This window comes from Pangasianodon hypophthalmus, chromosome 16, assembly GCF_027358585.1.
Source record: "Pangasianodon hypophthalmus isolate fPanHyp1 chromosome 16, fPanHyp1.pri, whole genome shotgun sequence".
NCBI lineage: Eukaryota > Metazoa > Chordata > Actinopteri > Siluriformes > Pangasiidae > Pangasianodon > Pangasianodon hypophthalmus.
In genome coordinates, this window is record NC_069725.1 from 18,136,888 (window position 1) to 18,149,955 (window position 13,068).

Sequence of the window (13,068 nt, forward strand, 5' to 3'; positions counted from 1 at the left end):
AAAGGAAACAACGCAGGTGGTTCCTTTCAATCTTTCTGAAGTTTTTCCCACCTATTCCCCATTGGGGGGAAGGGTGATAGAAGGTAAGACTGGATAAAAAGGTTAAACACAAACAGTTCAAATATCATGGTATATCACTATATCACACTACTATGTACCACTAGCTAGCTCTAAGTATCACTAGCTAACCCCTATCGCACAATAGCTGCCATCTGGGGAAGGTGAGGGATACCACATGCTTCCATAGAGACCTTTTACACTGCATCTTTTCAAAACGCTGCTCATGTAACATTACCAAGCAGCTGAACACATGGAGGAGAGGTTTGTACATGTGGAGACGTGATGGATGAGAGGTTATCTGCCCTCTTCTGAATACATGAGCTCGCAGACACCCATGACAGATGGGGGAGAGAGGAATGCCATACCTCTCGCCCTCGAGTGCAGGGCAATTATACGCAAATGGACTTCCTATTGGCACCATCAGGAGTCAAACATGTGATCTCCAGATGACAGGGCAGAAAAAAAAAACCTTCTACTCTGTTTTAAAATTGGTGCAGTTTCTTTAAAGCAGGAGTACGTAACAGCAGTCACTTTGTATAAAAGACCAGGAATAATGCGTGTAGTTATACAGTGATCTCAGTGAGAAAACACTTACAGGCCTAAAGACGTGGATGTCCTGATTACGGGTTACCAAGTGGGCATTCTTGGCCGTGCATGTGGCTGTCTCCAGTTTGTCTCCTGTCAGCATCCATACCTGTCCAAACAGTAACAAAGTTAATGTTATTAATCATTACACTGTACAGTGACATCTAACCGTACATACAACTCATACTTATTATGCATATTCTGTGAACACAACAACCTTGGGACGTGATTTTTAAATTGTTCATATCTTTGTACTCCAGGTTTGTTTTTTTTTTGCCAGACTGCTGAGTAGGCGGGGCTTAAAGGGGCATTTTTGCTTCCTGACTGAGACACTGATCTCCACTGTTGAAAGAACATGTGCAGAGTCGTTTAGGGTATTTATTGGTAAAGAGAAACAATTTTAACCTTAGTGTTAAATATAGAGCAAGAGAGAGAGAGATGCAGCTTATAGACTACACATAACTACATGTTGCATCAAAGGCACAAGCAGGATATCATACTAATAAGGTTGCATGCTGTGACCTTATCAAAATATCATTTTCGGAAATATCAATCTACTGTAATAAAATGATCAAAAATTCACAGAGCATTTTAAAGCAACACTGATTTTAACGTTGTCAGGGAGGCAAAAATGAAAGTAGATGCTTGGTTTTCCTTGGGAGAACCATCATAGTAATCTGCTCAACAATGACAAACAACCTAGTACAAAACTAAAGCATTTACTAAAGGAGTATCCACACTGTTGCGTAAAAAAAGCAGTATTGATAGCGAAAGCGTGCAGAAATGAAAGATTTTGGGTGGTGTTTAAATCTAAATGTAAATCTGTAAATTTATGCAATCCTATTTATTCTGTATATATTTAACTACTGAAACCCCAAAATATTATTTTCTCTTTAATTAACTGTCAAATGATTGGAAAACCAGCAAGAAAAATTTATTTGCTTTAATACTAGAAGGAAGAGATGCAAATACACCCATTGCACCATCTATAAAATCACCTACACTTTGAGAGGGAGAAAAGCAACTCCATTCGCACATTTTTCTCCTCACCCATCTTCTAACAAATTTCACACCTGTACTCCATCAAATTCTGCTTCTTCACCAAAGATCATCTCCCATAATGCTCGACCATTAACCCCACATCTCACCGCCTTTAATCCGGCATCAAGCATCTCTGTGCATTATACAACAGTTGTTTATAGACACTCATTAATGCACCTTCACTACACCTCCATCATAGTTTGTTCAGAAAGAAAAAACATGGTGCTAACCACCAAGCACAGCCAGTAAGCAAAAAAAAAAAAAAAAGAAAAGAAAAAAACCCACAAAAACCGAATGATGGAGTATGGAGGAATTTATTAATGGTGAAGGAGATGAAGCTGGACACAGAATTAGCAACGTTCCTTCTGGTCAGGTATGTGGATGCAATCTGTACGAAGCATTAATGAATCAAGTAGATACTTTTACAGCGAAGGCACTCACTGACCATTCTCATAAATCGGTATGAGCTTAACTAACTCTAGTTAGCATGCTAACTCTGGGGCTGGAGCTTTGTGTACATGGGCAGGAAAACTAATTCAAATCTTATTCTACTCCACCTATTTAACTGTAAGACACTTAATCTTGACAAATCTTGCCTAATGCACCTTTGACACCCATCCCCAACCGTTTCATGGACACTTTGCTTTGGTTAGTTTGTAGTGCACTGATTAACTTGTCTAGATTTGTTTCCTTTACATGACTGGAATTTTATATTAACACCTGCACCAAGAGAAATCCTTTGTACAATCAACTAGAGACTATAGAATTATTGGCACCCATCAAGGGAATGGCCAAAAAGGGATTGTATAAAATAAACATCCATCCATTTTCCGTACTGCTTATCCTACACAGGGTCATGGGGGAGGCTGGAGCCTATCCCAGGGAACACGGGGCACAAGGCAGGGGACACCCTGGACGTGGTGCCAACCCAACACAGGGCACATCTGCACACACATTCACACACTACGGATAATTTGGAAATGCCTGTCAGCCTACAACGCATGTTTTTGGACCGGGGGAGGAAACCGGAGTACCCAGAGGAAACCCCCGAAGCACAAGAAGAACATGCAAACTCCGGGGCAGAGGCGGGAATCGAGCCCCCAACCCTGGAGGTGCAAGGCAACAGTGTGAACCACTAAGCCACAAACATTACACACCATTATTCAAAGTTTCCATTCAAAAAACTAGAATAACTGCATATTTCAGTTTTCAACAGTAACTAATAGATGTCATCTTTCATCAATATAATGACCAGTGATATCAAAATCAACAAAGAAATCAAGATTTTTCCAATAGCCATCTCTGTCTCAGGATTAAATAACATTGAAAACCTGTGGTCTGAATTAAAGAGGACAGCACACAAGCACGGAGGAGTGTCTAAGATCCCTCCTCAAGTGTTCTCCAACTATGTAAGACATAACAGGAAAAGGGCTGAGTGCTGCTGACGTACAGTATACTAAGGGCACGTTCATTTGGAAAACATTTTTTGTAGAAAAAAAATGCACTATTTAAGAAATATTGTAAAAAGAATACTGTGTTAAAACAAAGCTATTCAGCATCCCTAAATTTTAGACTTACTTAAAATCATTTATTATATGACTTATACACATAATTCTGGACACTGACTGTACAGCCTGTACTACATAAAAAGTGTCTGAATTTGACTATTAGACCTTGGCTGAGTGTTGGAAGTAAACAGTAAACGCTGGGTAAACAGAGGTGTCTCACTTTAATGCCAGCATTGCGCAGGATCTCTAGTGTTGGCCTCACATCAGCCTGTAGCTGGTCCTCCACTCCAGTCAGACACAGCAGCTCCATCTCCATCTCCAGACTCTCGAGGACCGTGGCCACCTTAAGCGAGCGGTCGTGGACGCTCAGCTTGGCTTGGACATAGCGCGCCTGCAGGACACAAACACATTCTGACGTCTATCTGACAAAACATCAAGTCTTTTAGTTTAAAAGCTGTGTCTCCCCTGTGTGCTTGAACATTATGCAAAAATAGGTTTTGGTGCAAAAATAAACTTAATCAAATCTAATACCTATTAAGACCTTTTATTTATAAACGGACACTTTTTAAGGATCCACAGACACCCTTTCAGTAGCAAAAAATTAATGCGATTCAAGTTGTGTTTCCCCTGTGTGCTTGAACATTATGCAAAATAGGTTTTGGTGCAAAAATATGTGCAGGTCATCCTGTATCATTCAACTGTTTTTGAAACAGTAAAATTACAAAAAAGACATTAAATAAAATTAGCCTAAAGCCTAAAATCTAAGATCATTTAAATTACAGACATTATTACTAAACTTAATTAAATCTAATACCTATTTAAGACCTTTTATTTATAAACTGATACTAAGGATCCACAGACACCCTTTCAGTAGCAAAAAATCCCATGCGATTCAAGATTATATACTGGCAGCTACTTCACAATAATATTCCATGAAGAAATACAACACATACGCAACACGTATTGATACACATATCTATACACAAAATGTCACCTGACAATGCCAAATAGTGATTAGTTAAAAGCTTTGATGCAAGTCGAGCGTGAGAAATCTACAAGAATCCATCGTTTCTAAATAAGTAATTCATGGAAAGGATCAAACTGTTTGTTTTAAAGTTGGCTACGCATTTAAACTCAGCCCACGAATTATCCTATAAATCAAGTAATGTCATAGTGCCATAATATGCAGCTGCCAAATGCCAAATTGCAGCGTGGAGGGCGTAGCCCTTAACCAGTGAATGAGATAAAGGCAACACAATGTGTGCGTGAGTCACACAGGAACACACTCTCACTTGGTGAGTCACACACACACTGAGTCATCACCGCCCACCAGCTCACACACAATTATACACTCTAGCAGTTAGAAAGGGGGTTAGAAAGTCTTGTGTGTGTGGGTGGGTGTCTCTCTCTCTCTTTCTCTCTCTCTCTCTGTGTGTGTGTGTGTGTGTGTGTGTGTGTGTGTGTGCGTGTGTACATGTGTATAGGCTGGGCAACCAATACTGTGACATTTTGGGGCAATCCCTATGGAAAACTTGTTGCTGCGTCTCTTGTTTTGAAACTGTTATTGACGTTGTATGTTTCCTCAGCAACTTGCATAGCTATCTAAAGTTAAATCTGCACCTGGATATTTTGGCTAGGAAAATAAATTAAAAAAAAAAAAAAAAGAGACACAGAAAATTCGAGTAACAGGTTCGAAGCTCAGATATCAGCACTCGTTTCCATAGGTGGTTGTGTTATTGAGCCCATAACTCCTGCTCCAGTGAGTAGCTCATATATTACAAACTCTATGTCTCCCTGATGTCTTTACCAAATGTTTCTGTATGGAATATTCTGGAAATAAACATTGAGGTCAGGTGAGGTGTGTGTTATTTGAGAGTCAAATCACTGTCAGTCAACCATATTGAGCTTCAACAGCCTGAGCACTCCTTTTGTTTCCCATAGTGCAATGCTAAATCTTTAATCTATAATCTACTGCAACAGAAAATGTCATCTTTCATAAACTGCTAATATATCATTCTTTTTTTACTGATATTACTTTATGTCAATCCATTAACAGTTCTTTTAATTGCTGATAAGTCCATAGACACAAGCTCTTATTTGTCAGTAGCATTTTAAAGATGAATAACTAAAAGCTCACCTCAAAATCCTGATACTGCTCCTCTGTCAGAGATTTCTTAGCCACCACGAGGACTCGCAGCCCCTCACGGGCCATGTTCCCACACTGCGAGACAATAAAAATGAATAAAAACACTATAGTCCTACGGCATTCCAAGATGTATTTGTATTTTATACCACGGCACTGCTGAATCCTCAAAATTTTCTATAACAGCACAGCTCTGACAGTCTATAACTCAAAGTACAGGTCTAATACTAATACGCTATCGTTTCTATAGCAACTCATTCACAGGGCCTCGTAAGGCAGGTCCTGGCAGATTAAAAAAAAAAACATGCTGTTATTTAAAAAAGAAAAATGTTTGGTGTAGCTTTCTGTAATTTCTGTTATTTAACATTTATGGGAGGAGTCTCCAGTGCCAGAGCTTTGTAACAGTCAGTTAAGTTTTTCACTACAGTTTCAGGACAGAGGATTTTATGCTTTGTGGTTTCTTTGTACCATGACAAGCAATGCTTTTTTTTTTTTAATCTTATTAACTACAAAAGAAAAAAAAAAATAGAGGCCGGTGAGGAAAACACTGTTTATAGCTGCTGTAATGTAAAACGATAACAGGACCTAACCTGTCACAACATTATTTGTAGCTATAAACGGCTAAAAATACAATGTATTGTTCATTAATAAATTAAAATTGCAACTGGTGGTAAATTGCGGTGGTATAAGAGGAATAAAACACTTCATAAAGTGCTGTTATAGGAACTTCAGGGTGGTAACAGTCACACTGCTTCACCTCAGGCTGCATAATACCACTGTGTAGTTGATTATTTTTCTTATATATTAGCAAGACAGAGTGAAAATACCTCCTCTTCCAGCCAGTCGTTGTATTGTACTATTCCAGACATCACAACATCAGCTCCTTTCATATAAAATGTGATCTCTCCAGTAGTCTCATCCTGGAATGAGGGATAAAAAGTGTCTATGATGTTCAGATGTCTACCTGGTTATCTTATCTTACTTCATGTCAATAAGCTGAATAACTCTAAAAGCAGCTTTCATCTTTTTTTGAATGAGGATGAAGGATATTTTATATACTTAAATCTAGAATACTGAAGCAGCTGAAGCTTATCCTTTTTCTTTACAGTATCAATAAGCACAACATTAGCTAGTTTCTTTTCTGATTATAAAAGATGCTTAGCTGTTTTTTCCATAGCAAAGGCCTTTAAGCGTTTAGTTTTCATCTGCATTCAAGAATATTATAACCACAATGATAATGATGATGATGATGATGAACTACAAGAATAATACATGTGCATCTTGTTTTTCACTCCAAAGCATGAAAGATTTCGTTTTTTGCGTGTTCTCAAGAGTCCTTGGAGGTGTTTGAACGGATATCACAAGGAAACCCCCATTAATTTCTAGTTTCCTCAAGTACACTAATATAGGCTCCAGTCCAAGCCAGCAACAATAGTGAGCATTCTCGTCTGGAGAGAGTTAGTCATCAGGTTCAGAGGAGGGGAGCTGCTTTCTCAGATCACTCCTAGCCAAAACAAATAACTGTGTGGCTGTCTTCTTAGTGAAGTTCCCAAAAGAAACATGGCAGACAGGTTGTGGTGTGAGTGAGAAAGCTGAAAAATATTCAACAATCTTTGCTTCGCAAGTTCGATGAACTACTGCAGTGGAAATGGATAGGAGATACTTACACGCACTATGATTCCCATACGCTTGCTCTCATAGGTGAAAGGGAAAATCTGCAGGATGGTGAAATTGAGGATTTGACCACTAGGGGTCCTCAGCTGCATAGAGGACTGGTCTCTTCCTACCAGAGTCAGTCCAACACTCTCTGTCCACTGTACCAGTGACACCTAGCACATGTGAGAGAGAAAGACAAGGAGAAAATTAGTTGGCATTTCACCTTTTAAATAACTAATGTGTCATTACATTTGTCTCTGAAGGCTTTCAGGGATCTAGGTGCATTTGAAATGCTTAGCAGTAATTCAGCAAAGTGAAGGGATTTGTGGGATAATCTGGATGTTTTGCTATGCAACCATAAGACCTGATTTGTTTAACTGCTCTAAATTAGCCTAGAAAAAAAAATAATTAAGTCTAAATTTAGTCCATAAAAAGCTTAATATAAAAGCTTTGCGTTTAGTCTAGAAAAAAATGAATTTACTTTTAAAAATTAAACAACTAAATTTAGTTTAGAAAAAAAAAAAAAAAAAGAATTTAATGTAGAAAAAATGGTGGCATGGAACTACTGTATATTATAACCCAGAAATGAAATCCAGGGAACCATAACTGAATATAAAACCAAATTTAGTCAAAATGCATTCAAGAAAAAAATATATATATATTCTCAATTTAGCTTAGAAAAACTGAATTTAGTCAATTAAAAGAAAAAACAACAACATAAATATTAGTCCGAATTTAATTTTGAAGAAAAAAAAAAAGAAGAAGAATTTAGCTGGAATTTAGTATAAAAAAAGCTAGGTTTAGTCTTAATTTAATTTAGAAAAAAAGAATTTAGTCTAAATTTAGTCTAAAAAAGAGAATTTAGTCAGAGTTTGGTCTAGTAAAAAGCTGAATTGAGTTTAGTGAATTTAGTTTACAAATTAATAACTGAGTCCAAATTTAGTTTAGAACAAGCTGAATTTTGTCTGAATTTAGTATAAGAAAACAAATTAGTCTGAATTGTTTAAGGAAAAAAATAATTTAGCTTGAATTTAGTCAAAAAATTAATTTCGATTTGAAAAAACTGAAATTACTTTTAAAAAAAACTTAATTTAGTCTGAGTTTAGTCTAAAAAATTAATTTATTCAGAATAGAAAGTTATTCTAGCATTATTCTAGTCTAGAAATATTTTTAAAAGAAATAAAATGAATGTTGTCTAGAAAAAAAATTATTTAGCCTAAATTCACTCTAGAAATAAGTCTGAATTTAGTCTGAATTTAGTTTAGAAAATAATACATAGATTTAGCCTGAATTTGATTTAGAAAAAACTGACATGGTGACATGGAACTACTGTATAGTAAAACCCAAAACTGAAATCCATGGAACCATAACTGACCTACATTATGCTGAAATTTAGACAGTTATAAACAGCAATAAGAGCATACTTGAGAACATTCCTAAGACACCCAGAGACACACTGAGTTGTCAGGAACCATGACTTTCTTCAAACATCCAGTCAAAAGACCTCTTATAAAGATTCAACTTCTGAATAAACTAAAATAAACATCACAGTTTTTGGTGTGGATTTGTACTGAACGGCCAGCCACATTTCAGTGTACGAACGAAGATAAGACAAACCAGATGACATCCATTAGTGTAATGCTGAAGGGGGTGTGTGGGGGGGGGGGGGGGGGGGGGGGGTTTCTGGGAGGCAGAAGTTATTGCCCAATAACTTCCAGACCAGAGGTTAGGGAGAGATCAAAAACCTTATTCCTTATGCCCTTTGCAACTAGCTGCTAATGACATATCTCACAGCATCCAGATGGACTAGAGAGAGGCTAAAAGTAAGCAGGCACCACCGCTACACCACAGCCACCGCAGCCAACAAATGAGGCCTGACCCTACTGCTTTCATTTGACCACTGGGTACGTCATGTTTTTTTAGTAAGAGGGTAGCATGGCCTAGGTTGATGCAGTTACCTCTGAAAAGGTAAATAAGCCATATCCATTTTCTCACTCCCACAAAACATCTGCTTTTGTACATTGAAAAGATCACTGTGAATCCTGAGGGCTCGGGTTTTAGAAATGTGACACCCTCTCTGCCTGTTCAATCACGGGGGAAGTACAAAACTATAAACAATATTGATATTTAGAAGCTTGGTCTGCATCAGATATCCATAATTTCTTTCCCAGCAGCAATAAGCAGACGTACGTGAGGCTATGTTTAGTCATCGTCTGGTACCACAAACTGTTCTGCTTGTAGTGAGAGTGAGTGAGTGTGTGTGTTTGTGTGTGTGTGTGTGTGTGTGTGTGTGTAGGCCCGGTCTGCGTCACCACCAAACCACACTTCCCTACTGACCTTGACTTAATCCCAGTAACCACGTATGTTAAGCAAATCAGCAAAGATGTACTCCGTCTTATGGGAGAGTTTTAGTTTTAAAAAATATCAGTAGGCTACATCTATCAGTATGTTGCCATGTTTCCTCTACACGAGGTGAGTTAAGGAGTTTTCACACTATGCAAATGCTGTTTTGTCAAAGTCCTTAACCAAAAGAGGAAAGACAGAATGGAGGTTAAACTCCTTATGAGAACAATTCTGAATCTACACCCGGATTTCAGCAAACCTGCTTTGTGGCAATGTCTATTGTTAAAAGAGCTACATAAATAACTTTGAATTGAATTGAATGCCATTTCAATCTTTTTTTCCTTAAGTTATAGTGGTGATGGCACCTTTGAATACACCATGTACTTTCAAGAAATGTTTACAAGTGAATTCCACTGGCATGGCAAACACAGTATTCCTATGCACTGTATTGCAGTTAACTCTCAAAGACTGGCTGTAATTTGGTTAAGACTGTTACCTCGTCAGGGCTGGAGGCTTGATACACCCTGCACGTGTCCTCGTAGTGCTGCTCGGCCTCGGCCTGCTCGGTCACGCCGTTCCCCTCGTAAACGGGTGTCACGTTGTGCACCAGGGCAATGGCCTTCACCGCCTCGTGCACTCGGCTACTGATCGTCTTCCTCACCTTAGTGGCGGCTGGTGCTCTGGAGGCCGGCTGGTCATGAGGAGGCTAGGAAAGGTGGGGGGGTGGACGAAAAAGCAAACAGTATTATTATAATAAAAATTTTAGAGTACAGGCCTGCTTAGCTATTGGCCTGGTTGAGGTCAGAAACAAAAGACATTAGAGGAGATAAATACAGAAAACATGTCAAACAATTCAACACAACTCCTTGTTGCATAATAATAATAATAATAATAATAATAATAACAATAATTATTATTATTCAATGCAAATTCCTAATTTAAAAATGAAATTTAATGACAAATTCAAAAAACCAACTATACTTATCATTAATTAAAATAATGAGGCTAAACCTTCTTTACTAACCCCACTGACAAAATGATAAAGCTGTGTGTCAGCCAAATGTCCTTCTTTAGTCCTCAGAGAGGAGTTATAAAAGCTCCCAGATGTATCAGAAAGTTGAAACAATAAGCTTCAGCATTTTGCAGGCTATTTTTGGGCCGTATATTTAAGGGTTAATGGCAGAGTTATTAAATTAGCCACTAAGAGGCAGGGAACAAGCAAATCCTGTTTCCTGCTCTAATGACTTCAGATGTCAAAGGGACAAAGCATGTCCTTAAGGGGTTATGAGGCACATGCTGAAGGACTGACCATATGTGATTCGCTTTCCTATACTCTTAGCAGCCTTTTTTGTCATTATGGAAGTTCTTGGCAACTTGAACTTACTACAATAGTTAAATCAACTCTGTGAGGGCAGCTTAAGACTGTGAGCTTAGAAAGTTTACTAGAATACAGTAATATTGAACAATAAACATTCTTCATTCACCTCTAGATCAATTTTGCTCTTTTTTATATGGAGAATTTCATCACAAACATGGGTAGACGTTATAGTTTTAACCAATCTGCATTATCCAGTGTACACCCTGGCAATACCGTACACCAGGCTATTCACTTATTTACTTGATGATATGTTTTCAGTTACCTGAGTGTAGGCGCTAAACACATGACTCTGCACTTCATCCATGGAATCCATTCCATACGCCACGGTGCCAAGATGAAGACGCCTGAACACCATTTCATTCTGTGTGAGAGTCCCTGCCAAAATAAAACATTCAGCCACTCAGAACAGCTAACTGAAATGACTGATATCCAATCTAAACAAGACCCAACAACAAGTCATGGTATACATGATGGTTACTGCTGAAACTCTTCCTGCACTGAAGGTACACATGCATGAACATATATTTACGATTCATAATTCATTTCTTTAAATGTATTTTTATACTGTATGTAGCAATTTATAAAAAACAAAAAACACAGGGATACCAGTCTGAAACCTGGATGTTGCACTGATAACTCCTGATATTTTACTATGAATTATATCACAGTGCTGGTATAATAATCAAATTCTCAATTCTGATTGGTCCCCAGGTGGTGAATCATTTCAACAGCACGGCTCTGATGCAAATCACAGGTTTGAATTAATGCACTCATTCTAATACCTAATTCTTTCAATACTACCGACTTACTCAGGGACTTGTATGGCAGACTCTCCACATAAATGAATTTAAAAATGTGTGTATGAATTTTTGGAAGGAGTCTCCTGTGTCAGCCCTTTGCAAGAGTCAGAGGTAAAGCTGTAAGTTTGGACAACCTTTCCAAAAAAAAAAAAAAAAGTCACCAGTCTTCAAGAGAGCGAAACAAGAGAGGTTGGTGAGGGGATGACTGTTTATAGTTGCTAGAAAGAAAGAAAGAAGGCAAGCAAGCAAGAAAGAAAGAAAGAAAATTAAATCCTCTAATCTGATAAACAACCTAAACTATGAGGTCAAGTTCAATAGAAAAATAGCATGTGGCTATTTTATAGTTATTGTTATAGAGTTATAATAGAGATGTCAAGAAATAAATAAGTGAATATTACACAAATGAGAAGATCCAAAAGAAGTTGAAGAGTGTTATAAAGGTAAAGAGTGGGCATACAAGTTATTAGAAAATAATCATATCATTTGAGTTTTTTAATAGCTACTATTAATATCATTTTATCAGTTACTGTACTTGACCTGGAATGAACAATCAAAATTAAGTGTTTTATTTATTACATTCTTCCGCATTTTATCAAACAACTTTCTTAACTTGTTTAACTATGGAAGAGGAAATGAAAAGTTCAAGAGAAAAAATGGTGGGCTTGGCCTGCCCTCCAGACCCACCATTCCATTCTCTTACAATCACAAAATCAAAATATAAACTCTAAAGGCTTAGTAATGCCAGAAAAGCTTAGTACGTGTTTCCTGACACCTCAGCAGATCACATTCCACTTAACGGCGTTTCACCCATGTTTGAGTCACACTTCCGTTGTCCACTATTTTACAGCTCTTTCTTTCCCTTTACGTAGGAAGCATCTATCATTCAGTGACATAAATCAGAAGGGGAGATTTTAACAAGAGAGGTCAGGGAAAAAACCTAAAAGGTTAGTGTTGGCTCTAAATTCTAATAAGTGACACGTCTTTGCCGAGAGCACGCCACCTAAGCTCCACTGAAAAGGTCTGAACTAACCTTGAGCTACTGTCTACAATCCTTAAAGTCACTTCAGTGCTATCAGCTTTCACACCAAACCGCACACTGCTTTTATTTCAGTCTCACGAACGGGACACTCTCAAGTAGTCGCTGGATTACTGAGCATAAATCTAGCTTCAAAAACAAGCTTTTTTTTTTTTTTTTACTTGCATTGAGACTTCAAATATAATGTGGTCCTTTTAAGCTTCGCCATTAACAGTAACATACACTCACTGTCCACTTTATTAGGAACACCTGTACACACTCATGCAGTTATCTAATCAGCCAATCATGTGGCAGCAGCGCAATCCAAACAGTCGTGCTGATACAGATCAAGAGCTTCAGATAATGTACATATCAAATATCAGAATGAAGAAAACGTGTGATCTCTGTGACTTTAACCATGGCATGGCTGTTGGTACTAGATGGGCTGGTGTGAGTATTTCAGAAACTGCTGATCTCCTGGGAATTTCATACACAACAGTCTCTAGAGTTGAAACACTTGTTGAGGAGAGAGATCAGAT

General features: G+C 37.9%; 1 protein-coding gene across 1 annotated transcript in view; it reads right to left on the reverse strand.

Annotated features, from left to right (window-relative positions):
* The window catches only part of LOC113530442 (probable phospholipid-transporting ATPase IIA), a 46,889-nt gene that overhangs the window by 18,216 nt on the left and 15,605 nt on the right, over positions 1-13,068 (reverse strand). The window contains exons 13-19 of the mRNA XM_026920428.3: positions 10,977-11,089; positions 9,833-10,042; positions 7,005-7,166; positions 6,165-6,257; positions 5,332-5,415; positions 3,415-3,585; positions 656-754 (exon numbers count right to left, since the gene is read on the reverse strand). Of these exons, the coding sequence (XP_026776229.1) occupies positions 656-754; positions 3,415-3,585; positions 5,332-5,415; positions 6,165-6,257; positions 7,005-7,166; positions 9,833-10,042; positions 10,977-11,089 (932 nt within the window). The remainder of the gene's footprint in view (positions 1-655; positions 755-3,414; positions 3,586-5,331; positions 5,416-6,164; positions 6,258-7,004; positions 7,167-9,832; positions 10,043-10,976; positions 11,090-13,068) is intronic.